We start from the raw sequence: 18,719 nt of genomic DNA, 5'->3' as shown, positions 1-18,719 counted from the left end.
CTTTGTTTGTTTGTTTTAGTAGAGACAAAGCTTCAGAAGTTTAGAGAGTTAAAGTTTCCCATTACTGCCATACATCATACCTCAGTGGCAAAATTATGACCTGAATTCATCGTCTATTTTCTCCTTCTGGATTGGTGCTCTGTAACTACTATCATAATACAGAGAGTCTCAAAAGTCTTCATGCAGTTTTAAGCTTTAATACCTTACATAGCTTTAATTTTACTAAATTTAATTTTATTAAAACTTAAGTTTTATTTTTATTTTTTACAGGAGAGAAAGGCAGGGCAATTGGGGTTAAGTGACTTGCCCAAGGTCACACAGCTAGTAAGTGTGTCACGTATCTGAGGCAGGATTTGAACCCAGGTCCTCCTGCCTCCAGGGCCGGTGCTCTACTCACTGCACCACCTAGCTGCCCCAACTTTTAATTTTAATAGCCTAAAACCGTACAAAAATTTTTGGGACACCCTATATATCTCCTGTTTCTCCATCCATTAATCTTCACTCAAAAGGTTTTTTTGTTGTTTTTTTTTTTTGCCATGCTTCCCCCCCTGATTTGTGGATCTTTTCACAGCAGCTTTGTCTTTATATATTACTCAGGACTACTTTTTTAAAAAAAAAATCTAATTTGTTCCTTTTGAAAAAAAAAGTATAATGATTTATCTTCCATATTATGGTCATGAATCTCATTCCACCAAATCTCAGTAATAGTTATGAGGTTGAACTTATCTGTTTGTAACATGATGACATTTCTAATTCACTTTATGAATTAATTGCACATTTATGTAAAGCCATCTGAGAAGGGCCATCTGACTTTCTTTTTCTGGTTAGTACCTTCTGTGGTACATCTGATTTCTTCCTATGTTGTCATTATTATTATCAATAACATTTGTTCTCTGATGGACAAATTATCAAAGGATATGGACAGGCAGTTTTTTAATGAAGAAATAAAAGCTATACATTGTCACAGGAATAAATGCTCTAAGTTATTATTGATTAGAGAAATGCAAGTTAAAACAACTTTGAAATATCATCTCACACCTATCAAATTGGCTAAAATAACAGAAGGGGAAAATGACAAATGTTGGAGGGCATGTGGAAAAACTGGGACACTAATTCACTGTTGGTGGAATTGTGAACTGATCCAACCATTTTAAAGAGCAATCTGTGGTTATGCCCAAAGAGTTATTAAACTGCCTACACATTTTGAACCAGCAATACTACTAGGTCTATTTCCAAAAATGATTGGGGAAAAAGGAAAAGAACCTATATGTTCTAAAATCTTTATAACAGCTCTCTTTGTAGTGGCAAAGAACTGGAAACTGAGTGGATACCCTCAGTTGAAGGATGGCTAAGCAAGTTGTGATGGAATACAACTGTGCTTTAAGAAATGATGAGCTGGTTAATTTTGGAAAAACATGGAAAGACTTGCATGAAATAATGAAGAATGAAATAAGAACCAAGAAAATGTTATATACGGCAACAGCGACAGTATTCCAAAAAACAGCTGTGAATGACCAAGTTATTTTGGGTATTACAAATACTCAACTCATCTACAAAAGACCTATGAAAGAAGATGCTATCCATTTCCAGAGAAAGAACTGATAAATAGAAGTATGCATAGTATTGTTTTATATATATTCATATATCTATGTCAAATGGTAGCCTTTTGTAGTGTGGTGAGGAAGGAAAGGGGATAGTTCAGAAATTAAATTGTAACAAAAAATTAAATTAAATTTAAAAATAACATTTGGTTTAGTCCACACATGTGGGAAGTTTATCCTCCTTTATTTTCATTTTCATTTAAAAATCTCTTGATTTAGTCTATAAACTTTAGGCAAATATTTTCTTATTAGATGCAATCTATTCCTGGCCAAGAGCCTCTTATTCCTACATATTAAGCCAAGGTACAGAAATTCAAGTCCAATTCTGTGACACAATCTTCTTAGCAAGCTATTCACTTGATGGTCAACATGGTAGATTGGATAAAGCATTAGACTGACCTCAAGAGAACCCAGCTCTCATTCTGCCTCAGATACCAGACTAGCTCTGTGTTTGCAGACACAATACTAAACTTCTGAGTCTCAATTCTCTAATCTACCAAGCATTGAATAACACTTGCACAGCATTGTTATGAAGAATGAACTTCGGAATTCTTAAAGTGCTAGGTAATGTCATTCCTATATAGGGCTCTCTCTTCTGAAGCCCCTACCTTCATTTGGTAGCCATGAGGCAAACATCATGTGGGCACCTGAAGTTTTTAGTTCCTTTGCCCAGGTCTGCCCTGTCTATATTATTTCTGATAGTATCATTTTCCCCCAAATGAATCACTAGATAGTTATTGGATTGGTTGTTCATTCTGAGAAGTCTCAGGAAATTTTCTGTAAGATTCTAAGATCTTGCCCCTGAAAGACAGGACATCCTCTGATTGTTTATGTCAGGCTGGCATATGGCTGCCTCCATAGCCCTTAGCAAGGGCTAAATCAACCACAGGTCTTATCCCTTCTTTCTATGACCAGTGCTTGATCTCTTTTCTTTATAGAGCACTAGAAGCTGTTTCCTCTTTAGAGGCTACACTTCCACTTTCTATAGGAAGAACCTTGAGCCTACTGGGTAGTTCCAACAGTTCATTGGCCTTTCTTCCCTTCATTTTCTTTCTTTCTTTTTTGGAGGGGGGAAGGCAGAGCAATTGGGATTAAGTGACTTGCCCAAGGTCACACAGCTAGTGTGTCAAGTATCTGAGACCAGATTTGAACTCAGGTCCTCCTGACTCCAGTGCCGGTGCTCTACTCACTGTGCCCCCTAGCTGCCCCTTCCCTTCATTTTCTATGTCATTTTCTACTACCTTCCAAACTTTTAACACGTTTGGATTCTACTTTATCTCTTTGCTTTTTCTACAATTACCTGGGAGGACTATTTTCAGGGTATATTTGATTTGTGATCAGCAGATTCCTGTCAATACCCTAATTATGTTATCTGACAAAATCTCCAGAAAAAACAACTTCCTGCAAAGGTGATATTGAAATACACCATCCTTCATTAGGCAGAAGGCAGAAGGCAAAAAACTATTGCATTTTCTCTTAGATGTGAATGCTATGGTAGCTGGTTTTGCTCAACTGTCTTTCTTTGTTACAAGAGAGAATTCTATGGAGTTCTAGGGTATGCTGGGAAATGACTGGTATATAAAAGACAAAAGGAATAAAAAGCCTGAAGGTGAAAAAAAAAGAAATACAACTTTCAGAAATTTCTTTCCTATTCCTTTCTTTCTTCTCCTCTTACTACTGCTCTGAAATTAGAGGTTGTCTACTTGCATCTTGCTTCTTTCCTGTTGAACCATTTACTGTTCTGCTCCCTTGACTAAGGCATATTTTTATAATAGACTTTCTTTTTTGGGGAAATGTCCTCAATTTGGTGGTAAGGTCCTTCAGGGCACAGAACAAATCATATTCCATTTTGGACATCTCACAGGCCTAACAGTGTCTTGAACATTGTAGATATTCAGTTAATGTCTGGTGATAGGGTAAACAGCAACATTTTAGCTAATAAAAATTTTTTTTTCTTCTTCTGAATTCTCATACATTCACAGAAAGAGGGAATAACTCTGAATTAAAAGTTGTTGAGTTACATCTCCAGAACACAGAAACAAGCATTAGAATGGAAAATAACAGAATCGATGAAACCTATTTCATTGTATGCTGAGCAAGCCACTCATGTGTGATGGTTAGGTTGATTTATGGTACCTCATATAATCACAACTTGCTTTTTTCACCCCTGAGTTTTGCTCATTTCTAAAGATGCTATTTTACAGCTGAACATAAGGGGACAAAATGGGGGTGCTCCATACAAAATGTTTTCTGAAAATGGCTGAAATGACTAGAAAATCTTCTCAATATCCACAAACTTGTTTTTAATACTGTTTACTCCCAGTCAGGGACAGCATGCCAGAAGTGTATATTTCACTTTAGTGATTGTGGTTGGAAGTTTCCAAGACTTAATACACTATGTACTTCCCACAGACAACAAGCAAAGTAGAATTCACAGCCATAAACAATTGAATATATTTCATTTTTCAGAACTGTTACCTTTTAATGTAGCTTTCTTAAGAACCTTCATGGCGTAAAGCTGTCCAGCATCTGAACCCTTGATCTTCCTTACGAGAAACACCTGAGGAGAGAAAACATTTGTAGTCATTGGACAGACAACTCAATAGAGAAGGTATGCATCCACTAGAAAGAAAGGATAAATTGAAAAACAAGCATTCTCCTCTAATTTAGCAAGAAAGAAAGGATCAGATTTAGCAGTAAATTATTTAGGATTAATGAGAAAAATATTGAATCATATATTTCCTTAAATCTTACTCTAATTTGTATCATTATTTTAAATATAGTTACTCATAATGCTACCTACTGCTTACACTTTGTGGTTTTGGCAAAGAGCTTAATTTATTTTGATTTTTTAATTTAAAAATGGATATTAGTCAGTCAGTCAACAAATACTTATTAAGTGCCTACAGTGTGCCAAGCACTGTGTTAAGCATTAGAAATAAAAGCAAAGGCAAAACAAAAAAAAAATGACCATCCCCAAAACAAAAACAGTCCCTGCTCTTAAAGAGCTCATAGTCTAATAGGAGACAGCATGCAAACAACAATATACAAATAAGACGGATATGGGTTAAATTGGAGATAAGAAGAAAGAAGGCACTAGGATTAAGAAGGATTGAGAAAGCCTTCTTATAAAAGGTGGAATTTTAGCTGGGTCTTGAAAGAATCCAGAGACAGAGATGAAGAAGAACAGAATGGGGGTACATCCAATGAAAATGCCCAGAGCCTGCAGATGGAGTGTCTTCTGTAGGGTTGAAAATTAATGGTTCTGGTATGACAAAAATCCCCAGAAACAGAGTTTGAGGGTTGCAAGGGACCTCAGTGGCCATTTAGTCCCTAGAAAGAATCCCTACCACAACCTACCCAACAAGTAGTCATCCAACCATTTCTTGAAGACTTCCATTGAAAGGGAGCCCACTACATCCCAAGGAAGCCCATTTCATACTGGAGCAGTTCCTGTTGTTAGGAAGTTTTTTTCCTATCCTCAAGTCTGAATTTGCTTCTCTGGAACTTTTACCTTTTGCTCCTTGTTCTACTCTGTCAGACCCAGTAGAACCAATCTAATCTCTTTTCTATGTTAGAACTCTTCAAATACTTGAAGACAGCTATCATGTCATCGCTGAGTTTTCTCTTCATTAGAGTCAATGGCCTCAGTTCCTTCAATAGATAATTATGTGATGTGGATTCAAGGCCCTTCTCCATACTGGTTGTTCTCTTTTGGATACTTTCCAACTTATAAATGTCCTTCTTAACTTTGGTGCCCATGATTGGATACAGTGTTCTGTATGTGGTCTTTTCTTGGCTTCCATTTGAATTGTCTTAGGAAAATTCTGAAGATTACCTAGCAAGATAAGGTACTGGACATTGAGGTCTACTCTCTAGCTGAACTGCCAAACATTCAAACTCTCTTGCAGAGAGTATAACTCTGGTGGGCTGGCTAAGTAGCCTGAATGCCACATGTACATTTACTGAAAAGACTATTTTGCAAAGAATTAGCACAAGGCAAAAACTCCAACAAAGGTCAGAAGAAGCAGTACAAAGACACTCTCAAGGTCTTTCTGAAGAACTTTAGTATGGATTGTGAGACATGGGACATCCTGGCATACGACTGCCCAGCATGGCATGCCCTCATCAAAGAAGGCGCTATCCTCTACAAGCAAAGCAGAATCACAACAGCATAAAGGAAATGTGAGATGCAGAAATCTAGACACATCTATATCCCTGATGTTCAAGTGGACTACTTGAGCTTGACCTATCTGTAGAAGAGCCTTCTGAGCTGGTATTGGACTGATCAGCCACAGCTGAACACACTGTACCTTGACCCCAACATCATGATGGCATTGTTCCTCTTCAAGTATGAACAACAATGATGAAGGATTATCATCTGTTTATTCCTCAATGCAATGCTTTTACTGTTACCCAAGATCACGTTAACTTTTGTGGGCTATCATATTCCTGACACCTGTTTGAGCTTAGTGTCTACCAAAACCCCCAAGAAATTTTTCAGAAAACTATAATTTAAATTAAAACTTGTACCTTGTCATTCACACCACGTGGTATCAAGGCACAACCACTTATCTTGGTGCAGTTTACCCTAATTACATTCAAAGTACCTAGAAAGGAAGAAATAAGTTCTTGGAGTAGGGCCTTATATTCCCTTTGACCCAACAACACCACTACTAAGGCCTATACTGTCGGAAAATCAAAGAAAGAGGTAATGTACCCACATGAACAAAAATATTTATAGTAGTTCTTTTTGTGGTGACAAAGAATTGGAAACTGAGAGGATACCCACCAACTTGGGGATGGCTAAATAAAGTATAGCATATGAATGGAATGGAATACTATTGTGCCATAAGAAATGATGAAAGGGATAGCTTTAGAGAAACCTCAGAAGCCTTAAACTGATAGAGAGTGAAGTAAACAAACAGCTCAGGAAAACAACTGTATGATAATAACATTATAAAAATGAACAACTTTTAAAAACTTAAGAATTTTGATTAATGTGATGACCCCATGATTACAGGGAACTGATGAGGAAGAACGGCGTCCACCTCTTTAGAGAGCTAATATGCAGAAAGAATTTGGATATACACAATGTGGGAATTTATCTTTCTTAATTATACATATGTTACAGGGCCTTTCTTTTTCTTTTCTTTTAGTGGTCGGGAGAGAAAACAAAAGATTGTTAATGAAAAATTCATGGGAATGATAGTGATGCAAAAAAATGAAGAAAAAAATCATATCAATGAAATGTTTGAAAAAAAAAACCTAAAGAAGAGGGCCTAAAAAAGTGCAGAGAGGAGCACTGACAACCAGGTCAGTGTTGGTGCTATCATGTTAAATTTATTATGTAATTAAACTTTGCAATCTCCTTTTTTTTTTCCTAGACAGTGTCCCTTTTTCTCTACCTTATCTGTGAAAATGTTCAGATTTGTTTATTTTTCTAAAGTTAATAACAAAAAAGACATTCTTTTTAAAACAAGTGGGGCCTCCCTTGCAAAACTCAAAAAGCATAAAAGCTAATAAAAACCACAATGCCACAAATGGAGTTGAAAGTAATAACATTCTTTCACATTATCAGACCTGTGGTATATCACCACCCATTCGTGTTACACATCGGATTTCTTTCTCCTCTTGCCTCCTCTCTCGTATATGAATAATTTGGAAATAAAACTCTGGGTAGTGAAAACTGTTTTGAAACAACACTGGGCAATTTTAGCAAAAATAACCATTCAATCCTTAGCACCTAATAAAGGCAACTTTTGATGGGCTTCCACATTTCATTATTAGAATGGTCATTTCAGTAACTCAGAATGCCACAATGCAAGGGAATTAGGCAATTAGTTTAATGTACAATATTAAGCAGTCAAGGCTATATACCATATCATCTTAAAATGCACCATACACTAATATGTATAATTAAAATAAGCAAAATTGCCAACCACAAAATTGCCTAACTCTAGCTACTCTTCAGCTATTTCTCTGTAATGGGAGATTGCTGTTGGTCTGCGGTCTCCTCCAAAACCAATGAGTCAAATGGGAATCCTATGTTGTTTTAGAGGACATTAACATAATTACTGTCTCCTCTAAAAGAGATCAGCTTAGAGAAAGCAAATCTTCATATTGTACTAATTAAGCTGAATGAGGAAACTGACTGTGATCTGCCTCCCCTTAGAACAGAAAATATTTACTGTACATATGTGTTATTTGAAGGGCCCTAAAAGGCTACCTGACCCCCAAATATTCCTCAACTGAAATGCTACCATTAAAAGTCACTCTCATAAGAATATGGGTCATTTCTCAATTGATAAATATTTAAAGGATAAGAACAGGCAATTTTTAGATAAAGAAATCAGAACAATTTTTAGTCATATGAAAAAGTGTACTAATTAATTATTGATTAGAGAAACACAAATTAAAATAATCTTGAGATATCATTTTACACCTATCAGATTGGCTAAAATGATTGAAGGCAAAGTGACAAATGTTGGAGGGGATGTAGAAAAATTGGGATAATAATGTATTGTTGATGGAATTGTGAACCGATCCAACCATGTTAGCAATCTGTAATTATGCCCAACAAGTTATTAAACTGCCTATAACCCTTTGACCTGGCAATACCCCTAGGTTTATTTCCTAAGATGACTAGGGAAAAAGGAAAAGAATCTATATGTTCTAAAATCTTTATAGCAGCTCTCTTTGTGGTGTCAAGGAACTGGAAACTGAGGAGGATGCCCATCAATTGGGGAATGGCTGTACAAGTTGAGGAATATGATTGTGATAGAATACCAATGTACTATAAGAAATGACAGGCTGGTTGATTTTAGAAAAACATGGATAGACTTGCATGAAATAAAGAGGAGTAAAATGAGCAGAACCGAAAGAACACAGTATAAAGTAACGGCAATATTGTTTTAAGAAAAACTTTGAGTGAATAAGTCATTTTGCATTATAAATTCTCAAATTAACTACAAAGGACATATGAAGGAAGATACTACCTACAGCCAGAGAAAGAACTGATAAATAGATGTATAGAATGATTATATATCTGTACACACACACACACACACACACACACACACACTTGTGCCTAATGATTGCTATCTCTAGGGCAAGGGGAAAAGGGGAAGAGGGAAGAAAAAAAGTACAAGAAAAAAAAAGAAATGTGCATGATAATTTTATTATATATTTTAAAGGAATAGCAAGTTGTACATAATAGATTTGCAGTTTCATGTGCAATTATCTTTTTAAAAATTATACTATGCTATGTAAATGCTTGTTTTAGTACATAAATTAAAAATAAAATAAATGGAAATTTAAAAAAAATTATTACCTTTTTTTTAAAGAGTTGTTTTCTACATCCTGTTTAAAAGCAAATATGTAGGGGGAAAGGACAATGGAGATGGGGGAGGGAATATCTTCCTGGATTATTCTGGATCACCTAATCTCTCTGTCCTCTAAACTCCCACAGGATTTATTCCTCCCATGGGACTTATTCTTTGGGCAATTTATTTTTTTATTTAATCGCATAATTTAATCACACAATGCCTTTATATACAAGGGTACAACAGAAGGACCACTGGATTTGACATTGGTTCTCCCAGAACTAGTAGATTCAAATATCAACTATCTCTGTAGTTCACATAAGTGGTCTAAGCTTTTGGAGCCCTGGTTCTATATTCTATAAAGTAGGAGTATTAAGGGTTACATTATCTGCTTGATACAGATATTGTCAGAAAAGTGTTTTATAAACTTTAAACTATCCAACACACCACTTCATTGTTATTGCTTTTTAAAAGATTGATGTATTTATGTTTTGTCCTTTTAACTAGGTTAGCTCTTTGAAGACAGAGACAGAACCTCACTTCTCTTTTAATGGTTACAGTGTCTAGTACGGTTCTGAGCACGTAACAGACCCTCCATAAATGTCAGTTGAATTAACTGTTTCGTTCCTAATCTGACCACGCATAGCTATGAATGTTCTACCTCCTTATGTTTTCGTCAACTTGTTTCCTGTTCCTTTCTGACTTGGGCCCCAGAGATTAGCAAGAGAGTATAAATGCCGAAGACAAAAAGAAAGTCATTGATTTGGGCCCAAGCAGTTAAAAAAAAAATACAGCTTTCAAAGAATTGAGACACAGAGTGATAAAAATTAAAATGGGAAAAATCCACAAAGGATTCAAAGAATGTAGGAGTAGCACTAATAATAGCTCAGGTTTATTAGGGCAGGTAGGAGGCACAGTGGATAGAGCACTTGGCCTGGAGGCAGGAAAACCTGAGTTCAAATCTAACCTCAGTCACTTCCTAGCTGTGTGACCCTGGGCAAGTCACTTAACGCTGTTTGCCTCAGTTTCCTCATCTGTCAAATGAGTTGGAGAAGGAAATGGCAAACCACTCCAGTATCTTTGCCCAGAAAACCACAAAAGGGATCCCGAAAGGTTGGACACTACTGAAAAGCTTACAGCATTTATGTAGCACTTTAAGGTTTGCAAAGCATTTTACACGCCTTTAATCTTCATAACAACCCTGGGAGGTAGGTACTATAATTTTTCCTATTTTACAGATAACTTGCTTAGGATCCTGTATCTGAAACAGGATTTAAACTCAGGTTTTTGGAGATCACACAGGATTAAAATTACATTTGTGTATTACTTTACACAATAGTTATAGTTAGTTATATACAATACATATATTTAGACTTGAAACTACTATTATTATCATTATATTATTATTATGGTTCAGACCTGTGATTTCATCAGTGTAGGAAGTTTCTTTTCTGCAAACTCCCTTAAGTGATACAGATAAGCAGCTCCTTTGTAAGGTATAACCTAGAGAATTGCCTCAGGCACAGAAACGTAGAGTGATTTGCCAGGGTCACATAGCTAGAGTATGACAGAGGTAGGACTTGAACCCAGGTCCTCCTGACTTCGGGAGGGTCTCTGTGCACTAGCTATGTTGCTTTTCAAAATGAACCATGTCTTCCCTTTAGCTTACATTAAACATACAGGGATGCTTTAAAAACATAAACATTTCAAACTAATGGTTACTGGCAAGTTTCTCTTACTTTCCCAACAACTTTTCTGTCCAGCTCTCTGTTAAATAGTGAGTGATTAAAAAGCAAACAAACAAATGAACAGAAAGATTCTTCCATGTATACTTCAAATTAATTAAATTCAACAAGGATTTAAGCACCAGTTATGTTCTAGGTTTGTTTGGAATAAAGACAAACTCGGAATAGCCCTCGCCTTAAAGAGTTTAAGTGCTACTAAAGTGAAACAACAGGTCGATAAATAAATATAGAATATAAGCAAAAATAAATGCATAGAATTGAGGAGACAGAGCATTAACAACTGGGTCCAATCAAGAAAGGCCTCTAATTGGAGGTAAACTGAGCTTTGAAAGGAACTAGAGGTTTGGGGGAAGCTAGGTGGCTCAGTGGATAGAGCGCTGGGTCTGAAGTCAGGAAGATCTGAGTTCAAATCCAGCCTCAGATACTTACTAGCTGTGTGACCCTGGGGAATTCACAACCTCTATTCGCCTCAATCCATTTGAGAAGGAAATGACAAACCACTCCAGTATCTTTGCCAAGAAAATCCTATGGACAGTATAGTCCACAGAGTCATGAAGAGTCAGACGTGACTGAACAACAAGAGAGAAAAGGAGAAAAAGAATAAGAGAAAGTGGGACAGACTATGCTAGAGCTGGAATGTTATGTACAGAGAACTGAAAATGCGTCAGTTTGCCTGGAGCCTGCGTATGTGAAAAGGAGGAATGTACAGGGAGAAACCATATTGTAAAGGGTTTTAAAGGCCAACAGACACGTGTTTGTATTTGATCCTAGATTCTTGAGCAGAAGAATTTGCTGATCAGACCTGAACCTCATGAATATTATTTTGACAGCTTTGTGGAGCATGGATTGAAGGGGAGAGAGGCTGTACACAGAGAGACCCATTAAGGGGTAGTGCAAGAGATCAGACCAGAGCCTGAATTAAGTTGAGGGATCGAAGATAAAGGAATTAGTGATATTGTGGAAGTCAATTGAGATAACTTGACTTTGGTTCATGGCAAATAATATTTTTTCTTGATGTAACAATCATCAATAATTTCATAAGTTTTGGATTTTTATACGTTGGCTTTCTTACAGTAAGGCATATACTCATTGTAAATAACAAAAGTATGTCCCTATTCTTCAGTTTAGTTCCATCAATTTGTATGCTACTCTACCTAACTACAGGCCTCCACTAGAACATGGTATCATTCCACTAGGGCTTAATTAAATATCATTACTATACTTGCCTTATAGAGTCTGTTTAAAAAAAACCCAAAGATATATACATATATCTCTATGTCTATATATATACATATATTTGATACTATAATTGAAATACATATGTATATGTATGTATGAGTATATGTGTGTGTACACACAGACATGTAAATTATCAAAAATTTAGTGTCCCTCCATTTCTCACCCTGGGGGAAATATCAAAGTCCTTATAACAAAACATACATAGTTGAACAAAAGAAATTCTTGCATTGGTCATGTTCAAAAATAGATGTCTCTTTCTGCCCCCTAACATGTTTCTGTTAGGTGATGGGTAGTCTTCTTCCTCACTGGTCCCCTGGAATCCTGCTTAGTTATCATGTTGACTGGGGTTTTTAAGTCTTTTATGAGTCTTCATTTTGTTTTTTACCATGTTATAGTTGTTGCTATTAAAAAAAGTAATTTCCTTTAAGAGTGAAACTGCACTTTATGCTACGGAATGGAGAAGAGGACAATGGGAGTATCCTTTTCTCTCCCTTCATTCTTACTGTTCCAGCTACCTAAGCAACAATAGTTTCAAGGGCATTTTTTTATTCATTCAAGTGGAAATTATCCTCTCGAGATTTAGTCCTATATTTACTCTGCACAGAAAGCATCTCTGCAAGCTCTTCTTACGTCAGACACTAAATAGGATTCAACCTTGAGATAAAGGCAACATCTCTAATAGCACAAGGATCATTCAGTAACTGGGCTAATAGAACCAAACCTATCAAAACATTTCATTGTCCTCATCCATGAGATATTCTGTAGATGTTTGGACCACTGAATGCTGATTGCTCAATCGATAAGATGCTCCAAGCACATTTAATGGGTTGGGTTCATTTTCCTTTCAACCACCAGGCCAAGGGATGTACCATTGTAAGGTATGACACAACAGATATTGAAGGGCAAAGAACAAGTGCTGACTCATCCCAGCAACTCCGTACTGTTTAATTTATTGTTCTCAGAAAAAAAAAATTTTCCTCTCTTTTATGACATCATCTGAAAATGGCAGTGTAAGCTGCAGTCGGTTTGTGGAATGGCCTCAACCATAGTGAGCCTTCCATTCTCTTAGAAAGGGCTGTTTGTCTGAGAGGAGGATAACTTTAAAAGACTATTTTAATTGCCATAAATATAGTTCTACATAAATAAATATTCCACACCCCACCAGAGAAAAAAGATTTATCCCTCCGTGCTTTGATCCCGTCGATGAGTTATTCCTGACACTTCCATTTTGAAGAAAGGACCAGACCAGCCACTTTTTATTCTCCAGACATTGCCATCATGCACCCATGAGTGTATTTTTAACGCCCTTTTGACCTCCCTTTTATGTTTTATCTTCCCCCATTAAAATGCAAGCCCCATTGAGGGTAAGGAACGTCTTTCTTTTTGCTTATATTTGTATCCTTGGTGTTTATTTAGCACACAGTACCTGGAATAGAGTATTTAACAGATGTTTGTTGTTGTTATGGCAAAAGAAAAACACATGCCACTGGATAAATGTGCCAGAAAATATAACTGTGTAGCTCAAAAGAGATTAGACACAATATTAACATAACCTCTATACTGCAATTCAAACAACAGGGGCCAATTCTGGTTTTGTCACATCAAAGTTCTATGAAGAAAGACACATGTTTAAGAATAGCAATTTTGCAAAGTCAGTAGTCTTACTATACTTATGATAGGGAGCCCTAAGATATGTAGTTTATTTAAGGTCCATATGTCCCAGAAATCCATTTGTTGCCAGCTGTCAGTCTGACAGAAGGCTACAAAGGATCTATACCCAGGATGTACACAGGGCAATACGACACATGAATAGGTCTCTAGGGACATTTTAGATGTTCCATGGCCCCACCTGTCACCATAATTGAAAAGCATTTACTGACAGTCTACTGAGCACGGACATGGCACTATTCTAGACACCTGTTGTTGTTTTTTTTTTTTTCAGTTCCTGACAGGAAATAACCTTCACAGCTGCACAGTATAAGGCTGCCCAAACTCTAGAATGCTATTTCATCAAGAAGGGCCACTTATGTAACTAAAGCCTGTGGACACTTGAGGCCCCACTGGCTCTCCTGAGAAAACTGGCTCATCCCACCAATATGTATTTCCAATAAGACAAAATCCTGAGAGCAAGTACCAGAGGACAAAAACCCTAGTATCTGCTTACCCTAGGTCAATACTGTGTGAAGAAGGAAAACAATTGCTTTTAGACCATCCATCTAGAAGTTAGTAATTAGAAATAGAAGTAGTCCTACCCTAACTCCAAAGGATTCCTTAGGCTACAGTTTCATGAAAATAATTTCAGTATCAATAATGGTATCTCAATCATGATCTCTTGCAACAGTAATTCTGTCTGTTGTATTCTGGAGAATGGCTGATGACACAGCTGAGGAACGCATAGTATAAATGACTTCGGAGCAGGTCAGAATCATATGGTTCCAATATTTAAATCTCACCATTAAATGCCACTTTCTCTCTAGTACTGGTCACTTTAGATCTACATGAGAAAAGGTTTTACATTAAGTTTTATAAATGACTAAAGAATCTCCCTCCCCCCAAAAACACCACCCGTTGACTTACTTTTTCTTGTTTTTGTAAATGATAAAATGGCTGGAGGTGATGCCATAGCTATACAATTACTCTCTCCTCTCCTTAATTATCAACTAGGTTGCTGGTCACTGTACAAATAAGCTAGTCACCATAATACATACTCTTGGTATATAGTTTCAGGACCATGGCCAACTCACAGGCTTATCCTGGGGATCTAAATGGTCATCAGTGTGAATCAAAGAAAATGGTGTGGCTTTTGTTCTACCCACGTCATCTATTTGGGGAAGTTTTACAGGAGAGGATGATATCCAAATAGATGGGAAAGGTCTAAAGGCTTGCTAGCTAGGGGTTCTGATTAGTCGCAAGCAATTTCTAGGTGAGTTGAGTTGAACCAGTAATATGGTCAGATATGGTCAGTTTATACCAAACAGAAAACTCTCATGATTCCAGAGGACTCAAGAGAGTTTATAGGAGTTGTGGGTCACTGCTTATTTTTCCTTTCCTGTTCATCCAAAGTATAGAAGATGAGAGCAGGGATAAGGGACACAGAATAAGCATGTGAAGGGAGGTAACCACTATGGAAAAGGACCTCAAGTTCATGCCATTTGAGAATTGTTTAAATGAACTACAGATGTTTAGTTTGAGAAGTGAAAACTTTAGGAAATCATGATAACTATCCTTAAGCATCTGAAGAGCTATCATATGGAAATAAGATTATACATGTTTTGCTTGGCTCTGAAGGCAGAGATATAGGAGCAATGAGACCAATGGATCTGGAGTCAGAGGACATAGGCTCTGGCCTTACCTATGTGACTTAGGGCACATTACTTAACCTTCCTAGTCCTCAGTTTTTTCATCTATGAAAAGGATAAAACTGGACTAGATGGTCTCAGATGTTCTTTGAAACTCTAACCTAAAGAGGCAAATTTAGGCTTGAGTCAAGTCTAAATTCCTAAGGAATTACTTCCTAACAATTAGAGATATACAAATGTGGAATGGGCTGACTCTGGGAATGATGGAGACTATTGCTGGCACTCTTCCAGCAAAGGCTGGGTGACCATTTGTGTGTGCTTTATTTGGGATTCTTTTTCAGGTATTGGTTGGACTGGTGAGTCACAGACGTTCCTTTCATATAAAAAAATCCTATGATTCTACAGAAAAAAATGATAATCTTGACTCATCTCTTTGTTTTTACAACTCAGTTAGAAAACCTTGAGAACAAATTGAAAACTCTGGCCAGAAATAGGGAAAGAAAAAGAGAGAAAAAAAGGAACCCTGTAAAATAGTGGATGTCTACTAAAGGTATCATCAGCACAGGCAATTGATAAAAGAAATCATGAGTTTTTTGGGGAAGAAAAATGGTCTTAGACAAAGCAGTGATTTTGTGAATTCCTCCCTGTTTTTCATCAGCTCATCCTGAATTTAAGAATCCCAACAAATCCTGAAATAAACCACATGTTACATGTTGTCTTTCAAAAGTTTCCCTCCCTTTAATATCAGTGAGAAGAACATAAAAAGGAACTCTTTTTGGGGGCATTATAAGACTCTCAGACAAACAAATCAAATAAACCAACCCCCCCTCAAAACCCTTAACCATAACTTTATGTGTATAGACTCCAAATAATATCAATTTAATATGTGCTTATTAACAGTACCAACAGTAAGAACCACACAATATTTCTATTATGTTCCTGTGGAACCTTGTCAGCTTTATAGAAAATCTCTGCAATATCCAAGACATCTTTAACTTACCTTTCCATAGGAACCTTGCCCTAAAACTTTCAGGAGCTCGAATTGGGAAGGGTCTGCCTTTTCAAATCCTTCTTTTACATGATGACTGATATCGATTTCCTTCACAATGCCTTCTTCCTACAAGACAGAAGGGGAACATGTATTATAAATAAAACAAACTAGTTTTATTATCATTTTAGCACAACATATTGCATTCAAAATGAAGTAAGGAAAAACAAATTCTTTCCTTACTTAAGAAACAGAATTTGCTGGTAGGAAAAGACAATGAATCTTAGCCTTAAAACATAGAAGCAAATTATTACTGATTATGAGCTGATCACCTCAGTTTTTATCAGCTACCTTGTCTCTTAATTTTTTTAATATGTACATATTCATGTTCCCCCCAACCTGTGTGTTTTTCTCCATTACAGCTGCTAACATATTCTAGAACTTTCCTCTTTGTTGTTTCAAAAACTGCCATCATCAATGTTCTACTTCATGGGAAAAGCATCCAATCACCTCATGAACTATACAACTTTCAGACTTTCCTTCCTAAAAATCATTATTTTATTATAAAAAATTTTGAGCCACTTCTGTGTGGGCAGTACCCACTGGTAGGCATTGAAAGTAACAAGAATAGCAACACTCTTAAGTGATACCTAACATGCTTTGAAAAGCCAGTCCTCACAATATTTTTATTTACTCCATTCATCTTCCTAGTCATGCCTCTTTCATCCTATAAATTAGCAGTTGATTTCTTAAAACACAGGTGTAGGACTTAATATTTATCCCTGTTATTTGCATTTTATTTGATTGCCTATTGAGGGTTTAACATTTTTTTTATACTGATAGGATAACAAAAGAGATTCTTGGAGCCACCGAGGCAAATCCCAAATAACATATAAATTCTGGTTGGGGTTATCTTCTACAAACAATAGCATAGACAGAAGTATGAAGGCCCTGCCCCCCAGATTTCAAAAATAGTTTTTTGCCCAGTATCAATGAAATCCAGGGGCTATTTTGACTGATTTGGACTGAGGCTGTGAGACTGTGGTAGGTGGGAGAAGCTAATTGCCTAAAATTTCTCCTTTTCCCTAACTCTTGCTTGCTCTACATTAATATTCATAGGAAAAATTCCAAAAACAATCTTACAAATAATCTTTTCTCAACAAGCTGTGGTTGATTGTTGGTGGAAAAAAAAGGTACTTCAAAAAAGGTTAAGAAATTTTGCTTAAGAAGATTATGAAGAAGGGTATTTGATTTGTATAAAGTGTTTAAATTTGTAAACAACCATTTTTTTTGTAATAAAATAAGCCAGGCTCCATGAAAGACAACTTGCAAAGTCATTCACCAATTGCAGCTAAGAAGCTTGATTGAAATCTGCTGAAAGCCCTGATATCGCTCCCACAGATATATTGAATGGAGTAACAAATACAAGCTTCACTTGGGTCAGTGAGTGAAGTGAAGCCTAGAATACAGCAAAACTTGCAACAAAAGCTAAGGAGGGTCGCTCTAGGTAAAAGCCCAGTACAGAGGCTTATGTTTTATATCCTTTTAAGTATCAGAGAAATAATAGAAAAACACAGAATAATAACCCCCTTTTTGGTCTCCCTTTCTGCCTCTCATTTCTTCTTTCTCCAGTCCATCCTCCACACAACTGCCAGACTAATATTCCCAAAGCATAGGTCTGACCATACATGCCATTATTCCACTTAAGAAACTTCAACAGGTCCCAATTCCCTGTAAATCAAATACAAACTTCTCTGTTTGTCATTTAGAGCCCTTTACAATCTGGCTCCCACCTGCCTTTCCAGACTGACTTCCAGACTGACACATACTACAGTTTACCCTTCCACATCACGTGGGTCAGGGGTGCAGTGCCCTGCAATCTGGAAAATCTGCATAAAATTTTCTGGCCCTCCTTTCACAGCAGAAAGGAGTCTGAATTTTTTCTTTTTCTTTTATGAGGTATTTACAGTACCTTACTGTAAAATTTGGGTTAAGTATTTGGTGATATTTAAACTTTAAAATAGAAATTTTGTATATCTGTAGTATTAAAAGATAATATATGTTGATATTATACAATACTATCCATATATTTTATGCATTTCTGAGTTTCTAAACTTTTGTTTGTCATCTGCTGGCCTTCATGTATCATCGACAGCTCCAGCAAAACTCCCCCAAAACTCCCATTTAATTTCTAATGTCAACCTGTGATCTATCAAAACTGCAGTGGGGAAAGTCGTCATGTGGAAGGGATAACTGTATGGTCCAATCAGACTATCTTATTTGCTATTCCCCATGAATGTTGCCTCCCCCCACTTTCACTTCTTGGAATCTACAACTCTAACCAAAATTTAGCCCAATTAAATTTATTAATTTATTTCTATTAAATTCTTAATTAATTTATTAATTTAATCATGGCACTTCCTGCCATAGACCCTAATGGATTTTCTCATTTCGTCTTAGTTCCCACCCCCCACCCCCCCACCAATCACATGGTATTTACTTATCTGTATATCTATTGTTTT

The 18,719-nt window shown here is 36.5% G+C and overlaps 1 protein-coding gene across 1 annotated transcript in view; it reads right to left on the bottom strand.

Moving 5' to 3' along the window:
• The window catches only part of RPS6KA2 (ribosomal protein S6 kinase A2), a 284,003-nt gene that overhangs the window by 143,714 nt on the left and 121,570 nt on the right, over positions 1-18,719 (bottom strand). Inside the window, exons 2-3 of the mRNA XM_036767616.1 lie at positions 16,210-16,326; positions 4,080-4,161 (exon numbers count right to left, since the gene is read on the bottom strand). Coding sequence (XP_036623511.1) covers positions 4,080-4,161; positions 16,210-16,326 — 199 coding nt within the window. The remainder of the gene's footprint in view (positions 1-4,079; positions 4,162-16,209; positions 16,327-18,719) is intronic.

The sequence above is a fragment of the Trichosurus vulpecula genome, chromosome 7, assembly GCF_011100635.1.
Source record: "Trichosurus vulpecula isolate mTriVul1 chromosome 7, mTriVul1.pri, whole genome shotgun sequence".
Classification (NCBI taxonomy): domain Eukaryota; kingdom Metazoa; phylum Chordata; class Mammalia; order Diprotodontia; family Phalangeridae; genus Trichosurus; species Trichosurus vulpecula.
The sequence above is the reverse complement of the archived record's forward strand: the minus strand, read 5'-3'. Positions and strand labels throughout refer to the sequence as shown.